At 36.1% G+C, this 23,822-nt stretch overlaps 1 protein-coding gene and 1 non-coding gene across 2 annotated transcripts in view; both read right to left on the minus strand.

Annotated features, from left to right (window-relative positions):
- Positions 1-14,227, minus strand: part of EIF3E (eukaryotic translation initiation factor 3 subunit E) — a 53,392-nt gene extending 39,165 nt beyond the window's left edge. The window contains exons 1-5 of the mRNA XM_017650404.3: positions 14,074-14,227; positions 6,673-6,787; positions 4,895-5,012; positions 2,258-2,300; positions 1,123-1,227 (exon numbers count right to left, since the gene is read on the minus strand). Of these exons, the coding sequence (XP_017505893.1) occupies positions 1,123-1,227; positions 2,258-2,300; positions 4,895-5,012; positions 6,673-6,787; positions 14,074-14,163 (471 nt within the window). The 5' untranslated portion in view covers positions 14,164-14,227. The remainder of the gene's footprint in view (positions 1-1,122; positions 1,228-2,257; positions 2,301-4,894; positions 5,013-6,672; positions 6,788-14,073) is intronic.
- Positions 5,776-5,936, minus strand: LOC118971047 (U1 spliceosomal RNA). The gene has a single exon (XR_005059299.1). It is a non-coding gene; the product is annotated as a U1 spliceosomal RNA (small nuclear RNA).
- Positions 14,228-23,822: the final 9,595 nt, after the last annotated feature.

Consider the following 23,822-nt stretch of genomic DNA (forward strand, 5'->3'; position numbering starts at 1 on the left):
CTTCATTTCTTTGAAGGAATGGTAATTTTTAAAAAATGAAATTGTTTAAGTACTTTTTTGAAGTACAGGAATTGCCTGAATTAATAACACGAATCTCTTACTTTCTCCCTCTGCCATCTCAAGAAGGAAAACTTAAGTTCCTAGAAAACAACCAAAGATAGCATCCATAAGTCATTTCTTTGTGGCATGTGGGGCTAAAAGAGGTACTAGAAAATAGAGACAGAAGAAACAGACTCTTTAAAGGTTGGAAGACAAAAAGTCCATGTCTTATGAAGTCATTTCCAACTTCTAGGATTAACTACAGACATCAGAGACTTAGGTACCTGCTTGCAAACTCAAAGTTGGTACCAAATTTTAATTTCTCAAATGAGAGGGTGGTTAAAACAAGGGCATTATAATAACTCTAGAAGGCATTTATTAATAAAATTACTTAACCTCAAGGCATAATGAGAAACAAATCTGTCAATGTGAAGGTTTTTTTTTTTTGGTTTCACAGTTCACATTCCCTAACTAGTGATCTAGGAAGTTATCAAATAGACAAATGAAGGAAGCAAACAGGATATTTTATGATTAAGAATTTTCTCTAATAGTGCCACTTAAATTCAACTATTCCCTTACATACTGAAAAATGATTGAGCTTTATATTCTAATAGTTGAGGACCGAAATAAATGGAAAGTTACACTGAGGCCCAAAATATTTCAAATAGTGTTGGAATTCCAGTTGTTTAGAATATGTTCAAAGAGCATGTATAGAAAATATTGAAGTGCTCAATAAATATTTATCAAGCACCTACAATGTACCACTCACTGTGCTGTATAGTAATATCGTAACAAACATCTTACGTGATAAAATTCTGCTATTGCTAAAACCATACAATTACACATAAAACAACAAATTAGTTTTAATTTCTGGATTTCAAGGACAGTGAATCTCTCTCCAAATACTGAGGCCCTGATAAAATTTTCTGTTTCTATTTGTTTTTTTTAGGGAAAGTTTACTTTTTTCTCCTTTTGCCAACAATTGCTGAAAACTTAATGGACAGATCCAAATCTTAAAGCCATGTTTGAAGGAACCAAGGGGAATCCTACAAAAGACAGGACAAAGAAAAAAAAATTACTTACCAACACTCTAAAGAAGTAAAGATATTCTGCAGCTCCAGAATAATTCCCACATTCATATTGGAATTTTGCATATCTGTACAGTGTATCTAGATATTCCTGCCTAAACTAAAAACAAAACAGAACCCAAATTTTAAATGTCCCTAGAAGTCAATTCTTTCAAAAATCAATTCAATCTCTCATCCCAAAAGCTGCCCCCAAAACAAAACAGAACAGTATGATCAGAATACACATGACACTTAAAATAAACATTAGGAATTAGTAGATTTAACATTCATAATTCTGGCCTCAAAGAGTTATGAATTATAACACTACTTTGTTGCAATACAAACATGAATTGCACCTGAAGGTCCAATGCATATTTCTCTTAGCTAGTAACTGAACTTAGACAACTACCAAGCATATGCATCCTTGTAAAGTTTTGCATTTCTGTACAAATAATATGACCAATAAACTTCAGTTCTCTGTGAAAAACGGCCCCCAAATTACACCAATTTTTAGAGTTAGTGAGGTGAAAAAAAGCAAAAGTGAAGAAATCTAAGACAAAGTCTCCAAACTAGAACATTAATAAATCCACTAAACATTCCATATAGAAAACAGAGTAATGTGCACAGTGGTCCGTATGCCTCGTTACAGTAATTGTTAAATGAGATAAAAACTTCAATGCAAGTTAAAATATTACCATTCTTTAACACAAGGGAAAGGAGATTGGGAGATTAGCAGGAAAGCTTATAACAACATTCTTTTATTTGGGGACTTATGAAGGGCTTGATAATGTCAAGGCTACTGTTTTCTACAAGGCAGCCCAAGTATGTAATTGTATTGCTCAAAGCATTTCTAATTCATATTTAGTTCTGTCTTTACTTACTTCAGAAATAGAAAATGCTAACTATTCTGCAAAAAGTAAGTCAAAAGTTTTGAGAATTCCTGCTATTTAAGTAAGTATGAGCAATATTATTTTCCTATCAGCACCAATTTTTAAAACCTGAAGTTTTAAAAATGTATCAGGTATTGTATTTAATAAGTTAATCTGGAAATTATATTCTTGTCAAGCCATGAACCTATCTATACAGCACTATTCTTTAGTTTACCTTATGACACCATAAAAACTTAAAGTAATTTTTATAACATGACTTACACCATGCTTGTCTGCCAGGTAGTCAAACAGCATTCTACCATCCCTAATAATAAAAAACAAAAATTATTTTTTAGGCCACAGAAAACAAAATAAGCATATCCAACATTTACCTTATTATCCACATAAAGGCATTTAAGTATCTTAATACTTAAACACTAGAAATAAAATTAAGACTTCCTGAATAAAATAAACAAAACAAAAGATAATATGTTTTGAACATAAGAAATAGGACCTCAAGGAATATGGCAAATTTCAAAATTTAACTTCTGGATTACTTTAGCCCTAAGTGAAAATCATGCATCATCTAACATAAGGTCTTGAAAAGTTTTTTAGGTAATCAAACCAGAATATTCTGACTATATTTATAATGAGGTCAGTAGTCCATTTAGATGGGAACCTATTGAGAATGGTGTTTACTCTCTTGAGATTACATTTCCAATAAATAAGAGTCGTATTACAGAATAGAGACATAAACATGTATTTAAAATATTTAAGTTTTGTCCTCCTCTACAATGTTAATATTTTCACAAGGACAGTGATTTGGCAAATTGTAAGATTAATAAATTATACCTAACTTACATATCTATGTTACACACCCTATATAATTATTCTTCAAACCAAAGCATCAAATAACCCAATCTAATTTATATTAAATTATCTTTGCTTAACTTGAGATTCTAGCAGGTTGGTAAAAGACAGCTTGAAAGACATGAAGGAAAAGTGACAGATGGGCACAGTTGCCCACTTTCTGGACATTTTCCGAAAACATTTTCTAATGCTTACCACAAAAGGGGATGTTATGGTATATGTTTGGGAGCACAATTTTACTTGAAGATTTAATGTGGAGGGGATATATCACCACTGCAATTAACATGGGTAAATTATAAATACTGAATATGAAACATGCATGAAGTTTTTAACATAAAAATATTTTCTTAAATCTTAATGCCTGCTGTGGATCACAGTGAGTTAACTTTGTGTAACACTCCTTACACCTGTGAGGTATGTAATTATTATCCTCTGGCTGGCTGGGTACTTCTGGGAAAGTAGGAGAAGTACAATATTGTATGTTCGATGAAATCTTAAAATGAGAATTAGTGAGGAGAGGTTATAGTAGTTTATTTACGAGTTTTAACATACAATTCATCCTTTCATTTACCTCTAATTTGGTGCCTATTAAGCTACAAGGAGTCTTCTCTTTATAATATTCAATGAATAAGTATATATTCATCTTATTCATACCCTTGTCCCATTTCTTTCTAGTGTTCAAGTGACTAAATTTGGAATTTAAAGCCTAAATTTTCTATTATACCCTGACATCTGATTATTTCAGCTGTCCCTTTGTGAGCACTTACATGTGACTTGAAAGTCTGTAATTACTATTACATCTAAGTGTATACAAGTAGTTTAGTATAATATATATATACAAAAGACAACTATGTAACTATACACACACACACACGCACACACACACACACACACACACACACACACACACTGTTTTTAAATTTAAACTTAATTACCCTTTTAAAGGTTCTGGCTCCAAATACAGCCACTCTGAGGTACCGGGGGTACATACATGGCAGCTTTGTAAGATACAGCCATCTCCATGTGTGTGTGTGTATATGTGTGTGTGTGTATATATGCAGTACAATATGGTATAGTAGAGTGTGGTATATTATAGTGTGGTGTAATAATCATATAGTATTTGTTGCTTCTCTAAAAAAAAATATGGTAACTTCCCCAAATCACAAATAAAATCTTAGAGCTACTTTCTCTAAATATTTGGTCTGAGCATGTAAGAACTAAAGATGTAACATGGCAAAATCATCTGCAATTCCTCTAGTAAATATATTGGTAGCTAAGATTTACCACATGGCAATATTCAATTTTAGTAGAAAATTTTATTTTTAAATATTTCTAAAAACTCAAAGGGCTTCAATTAGTGATATATATTACCAGAGTGAGGCAACATACTTTCTTTGGAAACCAAACAATAAGTCTATTTCTAGTTAAGGGGAAGTTAGGAATAAAATAACCTTTTCAGTTCTACACTACCCTCCTTGGACCGGGCATCAAGGTTGGAAGGATATGAAAGAATGCAGCAAAGTGATAAAGTGAGCTCAGGTTTCCCCTACAGGGAGCAACCCATGTGGTCTAGGTATTGCCCAGACACAGGGTTTCTCACCCTCAGTATTACTGACACTTGGTTTGGATAATTCTTCACTGGGGGCAAAGGCAACTGCCTGATGTGCTTTAAGATGTTTAGCAGCTTCCTTGGCCCCTCCCCACAAGGTGACAGTAGCACCCTTCCAGTGTGATGACCAAAAATGTCACTAGACATTGACAAATGTTCCCTGGGAAGGGTGTGTGGGAGGGGTGGACCTACTGCAACATAATCAGATTTGAGTTAACTGGTAAAGAAGTTCAAACAAAATTTAGTATCAACATTTATTATAAAGGAATTTTTTGTAATGAAGATAATTTAAATAATAAAGATAAATGAAAATAAGCAAATAGATAAAATGATCATTTAAACCGTGAACTTTTATGATAGGATACTAGATAAAGCTTTAATTAACATTTGTATTAATCCATAAAAGTGAATTTTTAGACTTCAAATAAAGAACAGGTTACCTGGTTGACTGCATTTGCCTTGTAGTTTCTGGATCTTCAAACATTTTCACAATTGGTTCAGTTTCTGCCTGAAGCTGTTTCAGTTGTGCAACAACTGTGGTTCTTTTTTCTCTCAAAGCTTATTAAAAATGCAAAGAAGTACTATAATGTTAAACAATACTGTTCACTGTGAGGATGTCTTTGGAAATTTTTCAATTTATTTAAATTGTGTACATATTTATTTACCCCCCAACCAATATATTCACAAGCCAGAAGCCACCAAGAGAACTCCCCAAGATCCAATTTTTTTCTTTCTAGCACTGCAAAGGCAAAAAAGGGAAGAGGGAATCCTCTTCTTACACTTAAGGGAAACTGGAAAATATACTGATATACTGATACAGCCTGGGATTGGGGAGGGATTAGGGGGTGGCTGTTGAGAAAACAATTATCTAATTCTACATTTCAGAGACTTCATTACCAGTGTTTTTATTTTTGTTCTTTTTGAATTTTCTCAGACAAATATTATCCTAGAGTTTCTGAATAGTGGCTCAGATATATTATTATTGGAGATTTTCAATTAGGTTGAATGGAATTTAGATCTAGTCAATAATCTCTCTTTTCACTAAAAATCTAGTTCTATAATCTCTCAAACCCAATTCTATAGTTTCTTTACTGCATCATGAAAAGTAAGAGAAACCTGCACATAACCTACCCTGCTAGCATGTTTTAAAGTTTTACTAAGAAATAGCTTACTTTGTCATCACAAACTAAATTTAAAGAGAGATTGTTTTTGCAGGAAACTAACATAAGTCAAAAAGGTGATTATGTTAATGTTATAATTTCTATGAGATAAATATATATATATATATATTTGCATATATATATATATATTTGCAAGTTGAAAGGGGAAAGCATGAATGCAGTCCCCAACTACCACAAATTATGCAGTTGATTTTCCCACACTTGGGAAAATCTCCAGGGTCAGCACACCTGGAGTGCAATGGATGCACCTCTTGGGAAACCACTTTCATGTTCACGGTTATCTCCCCTGCCAGGTCAGTATTCTGTTATACATTAATAAGTATATACTAGAGCAGTGTTTCTCAAACACAGGAGATCTGTGATTAAATTTTAAGAAATATCAATTAAGACAAAGTAAAATTTATTATTTCTCTACTGAAAGAGTTCTTAGAAGCTTTAAAAATACTACATAAAGGAACATAAAACAAATGATAAAACTTATGGGACCTCTTTTTTTTTTTTAAAGGAATATCTATTAGCAGAAAACAAGAATTTGGAAGACATAATACCATAGTAGTTTTACACTTTGATTGCTGGACCTCAATCAACTTTTTATTAAACAGATCTGGGGTACAGCCCAAGAATTTGCATTCCGAGGTGAACTGATGATGGTGGTCCTGGACCACACTTGAGCATCATGTCTACAGCCAAATATTTCAAGGTAAAAATCTCCAAGGTACATAGGATGCTAAATGGAAAACTTAGCACACCAAAAAACAGCAATAGTCTCAGATAATTCTAAGGAAACAATCTGACTCCTAAGTAGAACTTTGATTATAAATGCTGTGACCATATTTTAAAGTAGTGTCACAACTTTTATGGTGAGAAAATAATACACTTTAGAAGATCTGCAACCTTCATATTACCTTCTACCTGAAGAACTTTTAAATCAAATAATTCTGAAGATATGAAGACTTTGGTTAAAGCTCTTTCATAAATCACAAGATTTTAACACATGTCCTCAGTTCACAAGCTTCAGTTCTAATGACATAACTTACCATGAGGAATATCATCAGAATAAAGGTTTTTGTATACATCCATAGCAAAGTCTACCATGTTGGTATCACTAAGAAGATCCAATTTCCCTTGTAATAATTCTTTTTCATTATATATCTGCAAGAGAAAATTACTTTCTAATGAATATACTGGTTCCCCTCAATAAATGATTAATCTAAGATTAGTTTACCTGAAAATATACTTCTTGAAATACTATTTTTTAAATAAAATATTACACACTATTAATTCACTGTCTTATAAGAAAAAAAGGCAATCAACCTACAGAGAAAAGAGTATTTTATTTACCTAATAATTTAAAAATGAAGGCAGTTACACACTACAAAGCCATTTCCACCTACTTAAGATTTATATTATTTTTTGTGTCCCTACAAGCCATCTAACATCCTGTTCAAACAAGTGCATAAACAACCACATCAACTCCACTGGTAAGCACATATAGTTGTCTCCTCATCCAGGTAAGTAGTAATCAACTCTTAAATTTCTTACCTTCTTAGAATCTCTTACATCCACATAATGTTTACTTATCTTTCCTGAGGTGGCCTCTCCTTTACTCCCCATGCATTTTTTTCACTTAATGGTCACAATCCTTTATAATGCTTTCCCATCCACACCACTTAAACAAAACTAGCACCCATTGTCTAAGTCAACCTTGTCATATCAAATCCAAGTAACATAATTTAACCCATAGTACAAGGACCCAAATACATAAGCAAACTCACATACATGTTAAGTGTAATGAGCAATATTTAATGGTTCTAAACAATAGGATTCAGGGAGAGAAATTTTTAAAAAATTTTAAACAAATAGTCTTCAAGATAAAGCTTGCAAAAGAAATTTTTTTGTGCTAAATATAAACCTGCCAAGGAAGAAAAATGCAGGGAGATTCCACATTTCACTGCACATAAAAAGATAAGATGAAGGTGCTCAAATGCACAGCCATGACATCAAAACCTAATCTTCCAAATTACATAAAGAACTCCTACAAAATAGTAAAAGAGAGAGAATCCAATTCAAAAGAGCTGAAAGATTTTGATGAGTATTTCAGAAGAGTATTAAATGGCAACAAACACCCAAAAAGATTATCAATCTCACTAATCATAAAGGAAACGCAAATTAAAACCACACTAAAAACTAAAATTACTGACAATACCAGTGTTGGTACAGATGTAGAGTAACCTGAACACTAACTCTGCTGGTGGAAGTAGAACCACTTTGGAAAATTGTTATCTCCTAAGTGTAAATATACCCCCTTCTAACCCAGCAATTCTGCTCCAAAGTACCCAAAAGGGCACATATACTCAAAGGACATTTCCAAGAACGTTCATAGTAGCACTATTTTTAACAGCCAAGTTTACCAATGATAGAATGGATAAATAAACTGATTTATTCATACAATGGATTAACACTCAGCACTGATAATCAATTACTGACATTCTAATAAATTGGATGACTTACAATGCTGAATGAACAAAATCATACAAAGTTGTACATGGTGGTGAATGCTTAATTCCATTTACATAAAATAAAAAACAGGCAAAACTATTCTAACATCAGATATATGTTTACCTTTGGGAGGTATGATGACTAAGAGGGGTCAAAAAGGAAGGTTTTTTAGGTATTTGTGATGTTTTATTTATTGATCTGGATGGTCACACAAATGTGCTCACTTTTAAAAAAACATTATATTTGTGCACTTCTCTGTATGAATGCTATACTTAATAAAAAGTTTACCTTAAAAAATTGAAGCTTCCTGTCTGTGTGCCCTTAGAAATCCTGATGTTAGGTTAAAAATATCCTTTATCTAGTGTGCCACTTCTTGCCACTCCATTAAAGCTTTTATTTTGTATTGTTTCTCTCAACGGTAAATTCAAAGCATTGCTCCTCCGCCATCAGAGCTTACTGACCTCTTAAATCTATATCTGCTTATATCACCCTCGCTAAATTCTGCCTCCACAAGCACACTTATTCCATAATGGACAGACAGTAAATACTTCAGATTTTGTGAGCCAACAAGCAAAAACCAAGGATACAATATGTAAGTGCTTCAGAGAGAAACAAATTTCCACAATTTTTTTCTTTTCAAGTAAGAAACATGGTAATAATGCAATACAATTTTTTGTAATACAAATCCAGGGAGAAGAATGAATTATTTTCGGACAGGAACTATTTCACTTAATTGGGGTACAAAGTTAATGTTCTATAATTTAAAGTGCTTGCAAATGTTCATCTGTTATACATTGTTAGTTTGCAGACCATACAAAACAGACAGAGAGGGCTGCATCTGATTTAAAGGCCATAGTTTGCCAACATCTGGCCTTATCAAACTCTTGAACAAGCTATTTTTTTAAACAGATTAAAAATCTTTGGTATCTCTTTTGCTGTCATCCTTCACAAATCCACCATCCATGATGATATTTTTAAAAATTCGAGCCTTAACAAGTACCTCAACATAAAAAAGGCCATATATGACAACCCCACAGTTAACATCATACTTAACAGCAAGAAGCTGAAAGCTTTTCCTCTAAGATCGAGAAAAAGACCGGGATCCCACTCTCCCCACTGTTATTCAACATAGTACTGGAGGTCCTAGCCACAGCAATCAGACAATACAAAGAAATACAAGGCATCCACATTGGTGAAGAAGAAGTCAAACTGTCACTTTGCAGATGACATGATACTGTACAAACAAAACCCTAAAGACTCCACTTCAAAACTACTAGAACTGATATCTGAATTCAGCAAAGTTGCAGGATACAAAATTAATACACAGAAATCTGTTGCTTTCCTATACACTAACGCTGAACTAGCAGAAAGAGAAATAAGGAAAACAATTCCATTCACAACTGCATCAAAAAGAATAAAATACCTAGGAATAAACCTAACCAAGGAATCCAAGGAAGTGAAAGACCTATACCCTGAAAACTACAAGAACCTCTTAAGAGAAATTAAAGAGGACACTAACAAATGGAAACTTATTCCATGCTCTTGGCTAGGAAGAATTACTATTGTCAAATGGCCATCCTGCCTAAAGCAATCTACATATTCAACGCAATCCCTATCAAAATACCAACAGCATTCTTCAACAAACTGGAACAAATAGTCCAAAAATTCATATGGAATCACAAAGACCCTGAATAGCCAAAGCAATCCTGAGAAGGAAGAATAAAGCTGGGGGGATCTTGCTTCCCAACTTCAAACTCTACTACAAAGCCATAGTAATCAAGACAATTTGGTACTGGCACAAGAACAGACTCACAGACCAGTGGAACAGAATAGAGAGTCCAGATATTAACCCAAACATATACAGTCAATTAATATATGATAAAGGAGCCATGGACATACAATGCGGAAATGACAGCCTCTTCAACAGCTGGTGTTGGCAAAACTGGACAGCTACATGTAAGAGAATGAAACTGGATTATTGTCTAACCCCATACACAAAAGTAAATTTGAAATGGCTCAAAGACCTGAATGTAAGTCATGAAACCATAAAACTCTTAGAAAAAAACATAGGCAAAAATCTCTTGGACATAGACATGAGTGACTTCTTCATGAACATATCTCCCCAGGCAAGGGAAGCAAAAGCAAAAATGAACAAGTGGGACTATATCAAGCTGAAAAGCTTCTGTACATCAAAGGATACCACCAATAGAACAAAAAGGCATCCTACAGTATGACAGATCCAATAAAGGGTTGACATCCAAAATAAATAAAGAGCTCATGCACCTCAACAAACACAAAGCAAATAATCCAGTTAAAAAATGGGCAGAGGAGCTGAACAGACAGTTCTCCAAAGAAGAAATTCAGATGGCCAAAAGACACGTGAAAAGATGGCTCCATATCGCTAGTCATCAGAGAAATGCAAATTAAAACCACAATGAGATATCACCTCACACCAGTAAGGATGGCCACCATCCAAAAGACAAACAACAAGAAATGTTGGCGAGGTTATGGAGAAAAGGGAACCCCCCTACACTGCTGGTGGGAATGTAAATTACTTCAACCACTGTGGAAAGCAGCATAGGTTCCTCAAAAAACTCAAAATAGAAATACCATTTGACCCAGGAATTCCACTTCTAGGAATTTACCCTAAGAATGCAGCAGCCCAGTTTGAAAAAGAGATATGCATCCCTAAGTTTATCGCAGCACTATTTACAATAGCCAAGAAATAGAAGAAACCTAAGTTGTCCATCAATAGATGAATGGATAAAGAAGATGTGGTACATAGACACAATGGAACATTATTCAGCCATAAGAAAACAAATCTTGCAACAACATGAATGGAGCTAGAGGATATTATGCTCAGTGAAATAAGCCAGGTGGAAAAAGACAAGTATCAAATGATTTCACTCATCTGTGGAGTATAAGAATAAAGAAAAAAACTGAAGGAACAAAACAGCAGCAGACTCACAGAACCCAAGAATGAAATAACAGTTACCAAGGGAAAGGGACTGGGGAGGATGGGTGGGGAGGGAGGGATAAGGGGGAATAAAAAGGAGGGCATTACTATTAGCAGACATAATGTAGAGGGGGGGCACTGGGAGGGCTGTACAACACAGAGAAGACAAGTAGTGGTTCTATAGCATCTTACTATGCTGATGGGCAGTGACTGTAATGGGATATGTGAGGGGGACTTGGTGATGGGGTGAGTCTAGTAAACATAATGTTCCTCATGAAATTGCAGATTAATGATACCAAAAAAATTTTTTAAAAATTCAAGACTTAAAATTCCTTTAACCCACAAATTAGCAACAAATTGATACCATTTTCTCTAACCAAGTACACTTCAATGTCACTCTCTAGCTCTGCAAAAAATCATCTAAATCTATGTTCTGGCTAAGGAAAACCATAGTGTTTTAAACTAGACAATGTTATTCAATCACATCTGTGCTTTTCTCTGATCAGTAATCCTTTTCATTAATCTCTAAATAACATTTATCTGCGACCCTTCCTCCAAACATTTCTACACTACTCCAATAACCTTCCACTGCTCCTCTCATTCTAATAATGACCACCAGTAACTCTAAAGATGTATGACTTCCAATCTCATCTGGGTCCCCCACACAAACCAGTCCTCATACTTGACTCTGTCAGTTTCCTCAGCCACAATTTCCAGTCTTTATCTCACTCCTCAAAACCCAAAATGCTTGCCTCTCCACCTAATAGAAAATACTTAGGAGTACACTTTGTTCCAGAAGGCAAAGTGTTTTTATATGTATTATCTCATGAAGTTTTTCCGACACTCCCATAACGTTCGTGATAGGATCAACATTTTACGCATGAGAAAAGGATTATTTAAGAAAGAAACTGCTCTTAAATGCACAGAGGTATTAATTGACAGAGCCAGGGTTCTAATCCAGAACCCAGGCTCCAAAACACTATTTGGCCTTTCTACTTCACGTGGGATTGAAGAATATGAGAATAAGGCACAAATATGTATTCACTGAGTCACTTACTAAATAATCATTAAAAGCCTTTATGCCAGATTGCTTTATGTGATAAAAACAGAGCAGAGAACAAAGTTCCTGTTCTCATGGAAGTTACATTCTCCAACATACTATGAATATATCAAATTGTTACCCTCACATATCATGATCAGTGGCTTTATCACAACCACCTGGCCTTCAAAACTCAAAGTTTCTTCTCCTCTAAGTCCTTTCTGCCCACTAAATAGAATCTCCTCAGTTTTGATAGCACTCTGCCAATACATCTCTGTTATTACTTGTTTTTTTATTTTAGTTATAATTATAAACCTTTATCCCCTCTGAATGATGGGTAAGTTTTTTAGTGGTGACATGTCTGGGTTTTATCTTGGACTTAACACAATTCCATGGTAGTTCTATACTTAGTAGTTGCTAAATAAATACTCCCCATCTGTATTCTCTTGGTGTATTACAGCCATCTTACCAACATTCTCTTAAAGGAGGCAGGTACTGGACAGCTATCTTCCACTAATATTCTCAGCTGTTGTTGATAGTTTTGGTCTTGTCCTATGAAAAACTAATTTACACTTACAGATTCCTCCCTTTTATCTGCCTGCCTTGAAAAACAAACGTGTGAAGAACATACTACAAAATTATTAAGTTTGGCTAGTTTAGAAGCATTTCCACCAGTAGCTGGCAAAGGATTTCAAAATATAGTATTCTATCCCTTGATCTTCGGTGAGTTTTCTCACTTATTCAGAAAAGGTAACAGAAGACAGACTGAACTGTTTTATTCAAGCTGTAAAAAATCAAGGCAAAAACACATCCTCTCATAATAAAACTTTTTGTGGCAAGACATCCTTGGACATTTATTGAAAACGAACTTTGCTGTTCCCTTACATCAAGAACCTCAGTTATCTATGTGTTTACAAAGGATTATAACAATTTAAGGCTTAAGTCTGTCTGATGAATCGTTAACTACAAGGAACATTTTGAAATGTTATCAGAACAATCTGATGTTTATTTGTAGGGCATTTTTTGTTTTATTACTGTTGAGACACATAAAATCTATTCCCCACGTAGACTTATGTTGTGTAATCAGCTTCCAGATACAGAATTCATTTTTTTCTGATCGATGGTCTAATCCCTTCATCATATATTACTTTATTATAATTATTAAAGTGCATCAACTTCCCTTTAAACTAAAGGTATAACTAAGACAAATATTTCAAAACTTTCAGAGTTCAGATGTTTTAAAATGAAACACAAATTCGTTCTAGATATCTCGAATAGCTAAGTTAACGTTAACGATCAATTCAAATCACTCGAAGTCTGCATAAAAACTAGAAAACAACTTTGAGGTTAAAAATTGTCGAGTTTTGTTGGGGGAAGGGCCCTGTCCCCATCCGATAAAATATGCTACGCTTGTAGGTAGTGGCTACTTATCGAAAAATTAGAAAAACTTAATTAAAAACCCCCACAAGCTTAGGAAATTCAATTGCTAGACATTTCGTGTAAGTGTAAGAAAATAATTCCAAACGACTCGGCAAGCAGAAACAAAGGCAAGCACACCCTTTCCACAGCTCCCTAAATGAAAATTAGAATCTATAACGCGATTTGCTTTCAGAAGCCGGCCTCAAGTAAGGCTCAGGCGTTTCTAAATGGAACCGGCGAATCGTCAACTTCCGAGAAGCCCCGGACGTCCCTCAGCACTGGAAGCAGGCGCCTCTTTCTCGCTTGCGTTTCCTACGGTCTCTTCGCTCCTCCTCACAGCCCAGGACCGCGGTGCTAATTAACTGGGACGACGCTAAACCCCCAGCAGGTCCTGACTGTCCAGCCGGAAACACACTTGCGGCCGCCTCACACGTGTGCCAGGCTCGGGCCATCGTCACCGCCTCTGGGCCAGACCCCTCATCTCCCGCTCTCCCACGGCCTCCCCGCGCTCAGAGACCCCCTCACCTCCTTTACGGAGAGAAACTCAAGCAACGGAAAGACGAGATGTCGATCCAAGAAGTGCGCGATGCGAGTAGTCAAGTCGTATTCCGCCATCTTGCCAAGGAAGGGTAGTCTATTCACTAAAACTTTATAGATAGCGCCGACAAACGGACAGGCCCTACATTGCGCATGTGCAGTGGTTTGACAAGCCAAGGAAGGGGCGGAGTTTAGCCTAGGGGCCCCATCCCCACCACGCCCCGAGAATAATGGGGCATGCGCACAGGTTTTTCCTTTCCCCGGGTAACTCTGGGACTGGGCGGAGCGACGCGTACAATTTCTTCTGTTTGCCGGTTTGTTGCGTTTCCTGCAAATCGTTCGGCTAATAAATTCTGAAATCTCAAAATTAATAGCTAAGGCCGTGTCTATTGCGCTGAGATCTGGCAGAGGACAAGATATTGAGGTCTGTGCTCTCCAACAAGTTGAGTACAAGGAAGAATATCTGAGCTTTTATTTGGCTTATTGTGATCGTTTGTTAAATCAAGGTGGAACGTGTTTCTAGCAGAAAACAAGTGAAATAATTTAAGATTATAGTAAGAGCGGTAACTTGGTGCGTGTAGGGTTGGGCCTATTTAATTAGGTGGTTAGAGAAAACTCAGGGTAACAATTCAGCAGAGCTGTAGTAAAGAGAAAAAAGTGATTAAAATTAGAGACAGGGTAGATCATGCCCGGTAAAAGCACAGCAAACACCGTGAGACACGAGGCCATGAGACAGTAAAGGACTTGGTGTATTTCAAAACTGAGTATCCCGTATGACTGTTGAGTGAGCTTAAAGATGTCGAGAAGGGCTAGGTCTTAATTAAGGTAAGAAATGTGGATTTTATTCTAAGTGCTCTGAAGTCTCCTTTGCCATTTCCTTCTCATCTTTCAGCCCTTTTTCTTCATTTTGGAGTACTTCTAGGGTCTTGGATTTCTGTCTATTCAGTGTCCTAGTTGATATCATTTTGCCTTAATTCTACACATTGAGAACTCCCAAATAATAGGCCCAACACAGACTATTAGTTAAAGGCAGACTCACATATATTCCAGCTGCCTACCCAACTTCTCAACATTAACATGTCCAAAAATAAACTCCCCCACGTAGCTCATCAAAACCTGCCTCTTTTACACTCTTCAGTGAGTGCCAATTCCGTATGCCCAGTTTGCTCAGACCCAAACGTTTGAGTCATCTGACTTTTTATCTTACACTCTACATTGAATCCACCAACACATCCTTTGGTTCTAACTTTTAAAGGATATCCAAATCCAATCAATTCACACCACCTCCAAAGTTACAACCCTATTACAAACCACCATAATTTCTTGCTTTAGTTTTTGGAGTACCCTCTTAACTAATCACCTTGTTCCCCCTCTTTTCCTCCTGTTTTATTCTCCAGAGAGCTGTTGAGTAACTTTTAAAAGTCAAATTATACTTAAAACTCTCCAAGCCTTATTATCACACTCAAGAGTAAAAGATGTAAGTCTTACAGTGGCTAAAAAGCCGGTCATCTTGACCCATTACCTCTGGCGTCATTTCCTCCATCTCTAAATATTGCTCACTCTACTCCAGACCTAAGCTAATCCTAACGCTAACTTTCAGTCTTTATAGATTTCTCTGTTCAGGACTCGGATATGCACGGAACCATATAATATGTGGCCTGTGGCTTTTTTCACTTTGCATAATGTTTTCAAGGTCCATTCAAGGTGTAGCATGTATCAGTTCAGTACTTCATTCTATTTATGGCCAAATAATACTCCATTATATGGCTGTACCCACATATTATTTACCAGTTCATTCATTGATGAACAGTTGAGTTTCCACTTTTTCTCGACTATGAATAATGCTGCTATAAACAGTCATGTTCAAGTTTTTGTGTGGACATGTGTTTTCAGTTCTCTTGGGTATATATCCAGTGGAATTACTGGGGTATATGATATATATTTAATCACTTCAGGAACTACTAGACTACTATGATTTTGTAAAATATTAATACCAGGGGAAACTGAGTAGCGTTCACAGAATCTCTCTGTATTATTTCTTACAAGTACATGTGAATCTATTGTCAGAATTAAAAGATGACTCCTAGACTTTGGGCTTAAGAACTGTGTACCTACTGGTGACTAATATATGGGGGAGAATGGCAAAGAAATATATATGGGTTCTAAAACAAAAAACTCGGTTTCAAGCATAATAATATCCCTATTAGATACCCAAGCGGTAATATTCAACTGGAGCTACTATTCTGAATCAGTTAATATAGTTGTTAATCGCTTACCATGCATTTAACCTGTACTAGATGTTTACCATAATTTGGGAATTTTATATTACCTCTGCCATTGTGCCATTTACATAGAGTATCACTGGGAAAGCAAGGTTAAATTCCCATGATGCAGAGAGTACATAATAGTATAGGCGGCTGAACTGTGGGGGATAGTCTTTGTAGCCTCTAAGAGTTAAGAAAAATAGTTGTAATTTGAAGTTTCCTAAGCCCAGACAGTAAAGCTGTAATAGAATATAGACATAAAAAGAGGAAGTTAGAGAAATCTTAAGAACCAAAGCTTCCAGCAGAAGTGAGCTGGGATAGAGGAAAGAAGTAGGTGAAAGTGTGGAAACCTGCCAAAAAGGAACAGAGCAGCAGAGAAAAATAAGATGCAATTCAACTTGTTTAACATGTTGAACTTTTACCATATGCAAGGTACTAAACTAGGGGTTAACAGGAATATACAATCAGTAAAAGCTAGTCCTGGCCACAGGAGCTTTCCATCTAATCTGTGGCAATTATTCATTCATTCATTCAGTTCAAATTGAAAACTTATAATGTGATAAGCCCTGTTCTAGGTCCTGGAAATACAGCAGTAAACAAAACAAATACCTTCTGTAAAGAAGCTTATATTCAGTGGAAGGAGACAAGTGAAAACATATAGACAAATACATACTTTGGTAGTGGTAAGTGCTGTGTAGAAGGGTACTCAAGTAGAAGTTGGAGAATGATGGGGAAAGGTTTCTAATTTATATTTATATAAATTAATTTAAATTTGAATTTACATGAAGTGGTCAGGGAAAGTTTCTTTGATAAAGTAGAATTTGAAAAGAGACCTAAAGGAAGTGAGGGTGAGGGAGCCTGTGGCTGTCTGGAGGAGAAAAATTCCAAGTGAAGAAATATTAAGTATAAAGGTACTGAAGTGAAAGTATGCTTGGTATCCTTAAGGAATAGCAAGAAGACTAGAAATTCAGGAGCTCACTGAGCAAAAGAAAATATGATAGCAGATGAACCCAGGGAGGGAATGTATGACAGATGATACAACACTTTGTAGGGCATAGTGGAGACTTTGGGTTGTATTCTGAATGAGGTGGGAAGCTATTGGAGAGTTTGAGCAGAGAACTCATATAATCAGAATTATGCTTTAAAAAGACCACTTTGATGGTTTGGGGGAGGTGGAGGCAAGCATATACATACCAGTTAAGAGACTATTGAAATAATTCAAGCAAGCTTAGACAACATTAGTAGCATTGAAAGAATTGTGGACAATAGTGAAATCTTAAATATGTTTTGAGTGCAGAGCTAGCAAAATTTGCTAGTGGATTAGATGAGAAAAAGAGTAAAAAATGACTCTAAGGTTTAAAAGAATTGAAAGACCATTTACTAAGATGATGCAGGGTGTAGTAAATGCATGATTTAGAGGATAGAAATAAAACATTTAGTTTGGACATAATATATTTGGAATGACTGTTAGACATCTAAGTTGAAGTACTGATCAGGCAGTGGTATATATGCATCTAAAATTCAAGAGAAAGGTAAGAGCTGAAGATAGAAAACTAGACCTTGTCAACCTATTGACGAAATGTAGAACCATGGGATGGGATGAGATCAGAGTGTGAGTTTGGAAAAGAGGTGAGGAGGGATAAATCTTAGGCACTTCAACTTGTAGAGGTTGGGACAATTCAGACCAAATAAAGAAAACAGAAAAGGACTGGCCAGTAGGTGAAGGATAGAAAAGCAAGAGTGTGGTGTCCCAGGGACCAACAGAGAAGAGTGGTCCAAGCAGCAAGGAGTAATGAGCTATGTTAAATGATGCTGTTACTTAAAGAGGATGACTGAACATTGACCTTTGGCTTTCAAAAATATGCAGGTTATTGATGACCTTGAAGAGCAGTTTCAGTGAGTGGTGGATGAAAGTCTTTTTGGTGTAAGTTTAAAAGATGAGAAGAGAGGAAGTGAAACATGTACAAATAGATCTTTTGAGGAAAGAATCTGTGTGCTAGCTTCACTTTTTGATTTCAAAGTGATCTTTTTTAATTAAAAAATTTCCTTTAACTTTATTTCTTTTAAGGCATGAATGGATTAACCTAATTTTAAATTAATAGATTAATTAATTAACCTAATTCTTTTCTGAGGTCTGTCATCTCAATGCCGAGCTTTTCTAATTCTGATATATGCTGTTCTTTTACATCCTGAACCATTTTCTTAAGGTCTCTTGGTTTTGTTTTGAAATGGTAGCTGTTTTGAGCCGTTTTCTGGGCACATTTTCCTGGTCTGCTTTCCTTGTCTGGAGGGATATTAGTTTGCTCCTTATTTTCTGAAAATAATTTTATATGGGATTTTCCCTCCACACTCTCCTCATGTTCATTTCCATGGGAAATTAATTTTTTTTTCCTGAACTTTAACAAAGGGATGATCAAAACCTTGGTGCCTTGCTCTCCGGCATTTCCTGGCCCGTTTCTCACCCCGGACTCCCAGGCTTCACTTTACTTCGTCCCAGTTGTGCAGGAACGGATGAGTTTTATTCTACTCACAGCAGCTTCTCTTCCGCAGTGTGGGGCCATGTCCTGTGTTCCAGCTCCGGGAAATATCGGGCTTCGGACTCTCAGGGGGTCTGCAACTCTGGCTCCAGCGGGGCGGGAGCGCACAAAGCGCTGGGTCCCGCGGGGGCTGCGCGCTGTCGGCTGCTGAGCCCCGAGCTGCTGAGCCAGGACCTGCCGAGCCCAGAGCTGCCTGCGGGCCAGCGGCGGCCTAGCGCACCTGCCCGCATCCGCCCACAGCCGAGCTCACCCGCAGTGGCTGACGCTGGGCCTCGGCTCCTCTGAAGCTGCCGCGCAATGGCTTCCTTCTTTCTCCCGCATAAACCTGAAGAATCTCTGTTGGGGGTTTGGCCCCACCTGCTGTATTTTGGGGATTCCTAGCTTTGATGTAATTGCTGCCCAGGCGTTCTGGCTTCGCCATTTAGTTGCTCTGTTTCTGTAGTTGTTTGCTTCTTTTTGCTTTTTGTTTTGTAGGAATTCAGAGATTTAAAACACGGGTTTCTGTCATGTCCCCTGAATTCCCATCAGCTGCATTTTAAGCTGGGAGAAATCTGGGGCTAAGCGCATATGACCTTTCACATAGGTTCTTTGAATTTAAGAGGAGTCCTAATATTTATCGAATGTATTGCCCCCTCTTCATCCCTATTACCACTCCCTATACATGTAGCAGCTTATTTCCTAACCAGTTCTGCTCTCTGGCATTCCCTAGCCCCCTTATTCAGCTTTGCCCTCATTCTCCATGCTCGGCTTAAGTAATGTCCCTAACATGCAAAAGTGACCATGTCACTCCCCTGTTCCTACTGAATAAATCCTAAACTACTTGGCATGGCATGCAGGACCCTCCATAACAGGGGCCTTTTGCCTTTTGTCTGACCTGTTGCTTAACCTTCAAACCTTGTACATTAATACCAGTGGACTGCTTGTGATATGTAACACATATATGACGTTGTTTCAAGCATCAGTGCTTTTGTGCACCTTACTGCTGCTGCCCAGAATGCCTTTCCCACTTTTCTTCTTCTGGTTAATTCTTACTCAGCTTTACAGACTAACTGCCCTCCTCTGGGATCTCACAGCATCTTTGACTTGTCATTTACCAGGTAAGATGTGTATGATCTGATAAATTGTCTGTCTCCTCCACTTGGCAGTAAACTAGGGACCGTATCTTACCTTTGTGCCACCGCATCATGGAGAGTGCCCTGCACGTAAATAAAATTAACATTTTCACTACTCCCTGCTTCTACCTGTCCTTTCCGAGTCATTTTACTTACCCTAGGCATTTCAACAACGCCCAGTTTATTTACTGCCATGATACATAAAAAGGAAAAGATATCAGATTTCTCTCTCTGGCTTAGGTACTTTTTTTGCGCCCCAGATCGTTTATTCAACTGCTTGGGTAACATCTGCCCTTGCTTGTCTCCAAGGAACCCAAAATCAAGGTCTGGCTCCCCACTAATGTTCCGTTTCTTGGTCACACCAGAAAATAGGAGCCACACACATTCCATTTGCTAAACTATCCAATCGTCAGTCTTATTTATTTCACCTTCCAAGCCTATCTCACATCATCCTCTCTTGTTCCTATTCACTGTCACTGCAGCACTAAAGCCCTATCATCTCTCTCACCTGAAGCCATTTAAAATAGATTCCTAACTGTATTCCCGTGTCTACTCTTGATTTTCTCTCATCTATTTTACATATGACAGGTTTCTATTTGAAAGTGAAAATCCGATCATACTGTCCTCGCGTAAAATCAATAATAACTTCTCACTGTTCTTAGCATGAAGTCTGAAAATCTTTAAGATTGGTCCCTAAGTTCCTGTTCTACCTTTTGCTCTGGCTTCCTTTAATTTCCTCACATTCAGCCAACTCCTTCCTATCGCCCTGCTATGCTGTTTCATCTGGGTATTCCACTCCCTCCTATTTCCCCCTCACCAAGTCAAAATCATATCTTGGCTATAATATGATACTTATTCCTCTGCCCTTTATAATTATCTATGCATCCCTAAACAACATAGTTTATTTTTGCCTGTTTTTGAACCTTACCTAAGTGAAATCACAGTCAGTGAATGTTCTTAAGACTTGTATTTTATATTCATGTTTTTCATATATTCATAATATTCATATATTATGTTTGAAGGATTTATCCATGTTGCTGAGTGTACAGTTTGTTCAATTTCATTGTTTTATAATATTCTACATTTTCTTAAAATCTATTCTAGAATCAATGAAGTTTAGGGTTGTTTTCAGTCTAGGGCTGTAATGAACTAAGAATAATGCTGCTATGAACCCTCTTATACATATATCCTGGTTTACCTGTGCACCCATTTCTTTAGAATATATACCTATGACCTTTAGCAGTTAATGCCAAATTGTTTTCTAAAGTGGGCATTTAAGTTTACACCCACACCAGGAGTATATGAGAGTTATTGTTGTTACACATCCTTGTTGATACTTTTAATTCATGCCAATCTAATGGAGGTATATTTTGCGTATGCTTTTTATAAATAAATTGATGCTTTATAAAATAGTAATAAAGCAATATGTGGTCAACTGTTTCCAAAGATGGCCACAACAGTACCTGCAACTCCACTGGCCCTTCTGCAGTGTGACTTTTTAGCTTCTCCATTAATAAGTTGAGTGTCTCTCTTTTCCCCCTAAATCAACTTGCTTTGGCTCCTTGGTCTAGGTCGTAGGAAGCCTGGCAGTTTCCACTTTGCTCTTGTGGGATCCAGCTGCTGTATAAATAAACCTGGGTTAGACTTCTGAATAAATGGAAGGCCAAGCCAGCCCCCAGCTATTCCAACTACCCCAGCTAAGGTGCCGGACACATGAATGAAGCCATCTTAGATATTCTAGCCTTAATCAAGACATTTCAGCTGAATGCAGTTGCATTAAGAGAGCCCACCTAATACTATGTACAGAAATAATAAATGGTAATTATTTTAAGCCACTAAATTGTGCCAATTTTATTATGCAGCAATAGATAACTGAATAACAATCTATATCAAAGCCATAAAAATGCTTATACCCTCCATCAATTTCTTTATTTTAATTATCCTGAAGAAATATTTAAAAAAGAAAATTTAAAAGATGTACCAAAATATTCATCACAGTGTTATTTACATTTTTTAAAAAGTGGAAACATTTATTTAAAAAATTTTAAATATGGAGGAATAAAACCAATTATGATGCTCTTTTAAGATAGAAAATCTACATACAAAACTACATTCAAAGGATTTTTAATTCTAGTGGGAAATGGAATTAAAAGAAATGGAATTTCTTCCAGCTGAAGAAAGATATCAGGTGGTAATGACAGAAATTTTATACGCACACACACACACACACACACACACATATGTATGTATATTCTTGTTTAAAAAATTGTGCATAGAAAAATACTGAAAAAAAAGAATATAGTAATGTTTTGTGATTTTAAGATTCCCCATTTGAAAGGTTTCTACAGAAGAATATATTACTTATATAAAGAGAGAAAAGATGCTAATGCAGTGTTTTGGGGCAGTAGAAAAATTTCAGTCACATTTGACATGCTCCGGCAGAGAAAATGCCCCTACTTTTTAAGCTGTACAGGCTGTAGCACTCTGTTTCCCCTATTGGCAATCAACTCAAATTGCAGAAGCAGACCTGAAGGCTTGGTAGCCCAAATTTTTGAAATTCGGAGGAAAACAGTTTCTAACTCTTTTTTTCTAAATTAAAAAAAACCTACTATTTTACTGTTAGAATTATTTCATAATATAAAGGCCATTTCAAAGTCTTGAATGTAAGAAAAACAATCTCAAAATAAAAGATAACCCTTTAAATACATTCAACTTTATGAAAAACTCACTAGGGACTTTAAAACTTCATTTTGTCATAGACTGGTGGGAACCTGTGGGAACCTCACTTGGGAGACTCTGATTCAAAGAAAGAAAAAAAATAACACTAAAATTTAAAATTTCACAGGGATTTCAAATGTCCTATATATTTTTCCTCAGTAGAAAATCACTAGGTTTCTAATAAAATTATCTTTAAAATCACTAGTAGATTTCTAATAAAATTATCTTTAAAAAGTAACAAGTCATGAGACAAGTTAGGCTTTGTTCAAAGGCAGTGTCTCCAAGTAGAGGTGCTTATTTAATATTCAGTCTCATGGACCCTATCCAAACCTACTGATAGGAATTTCTGTAAGTGTGGCATAGGAATCTCCATTTTTAACAACATATGCAAGGGACACTTAAACACCTAAAATTGAAGATAACATCATCTTTTAAGAGTTCTCTATCTTAGTTCTCTACTGTTAGAATTATTTCATAATATAAAGGGCATTTCAAAGTGTTGAATGTAAGAAAAACAATCTCAAAATAAAAGATAATCCTTTAAATACATTTAACTTTATGAAAAACTCACTAGGGACTTTAAAACTTCATTTTGTCATAGACTGGTGGGAACCTCACTTGGGAGACTCTGATTCAAAGAAAGATCCATGTGGCTGATGGATCATAGCTGTAATGTAAAAATTCATCAAGGTGTACCCTTTGTACTTCATGTAAATTACACCTCAGTAGAAAGTAGGGAGAAAAAAATCAGGAATTACAAATTGCTTTAGCAAAATATATGTTATTTAGTAAAATTTAGTTAATGTTAGTATTCATAATTTATATATGAAGTAGATTATTTTTGCATTTTTGTTAGCAAACTTAGGCACTAGTCATTTTAGTAACAATTTTTATGTACTTTTGGTTAAAATCATCTTACTTTTAATGGAGAAATAATTCTAGTCTATGACCAAATTTATTTGTGTGAAAAATAGGACATCATTTTTTATAAAAGTAAAATTCATTATTTAAAAATTTTGTGTTTCTTTAGAAAGTTGATGTTTCATGTAAATGGTAATTTAAACTCCTGCAGTTTTTGTTTTGTGAATATGAAGAAATTAAAACTT

This window comes from Manis javanica, chromosome 2 (genome assembly GCF_040802235.1).
Source record: "Manis javanica isolate MJ-LG chromosome 2, MJ_LKY, whole genome shotgun sequence".
In the NCBI taxonomy this organism is placed as follows: Eukaryota; Metazoa; Chordata; class Mammalia; order Pholidota; family Manidae; genus Manis; species Manis javanica.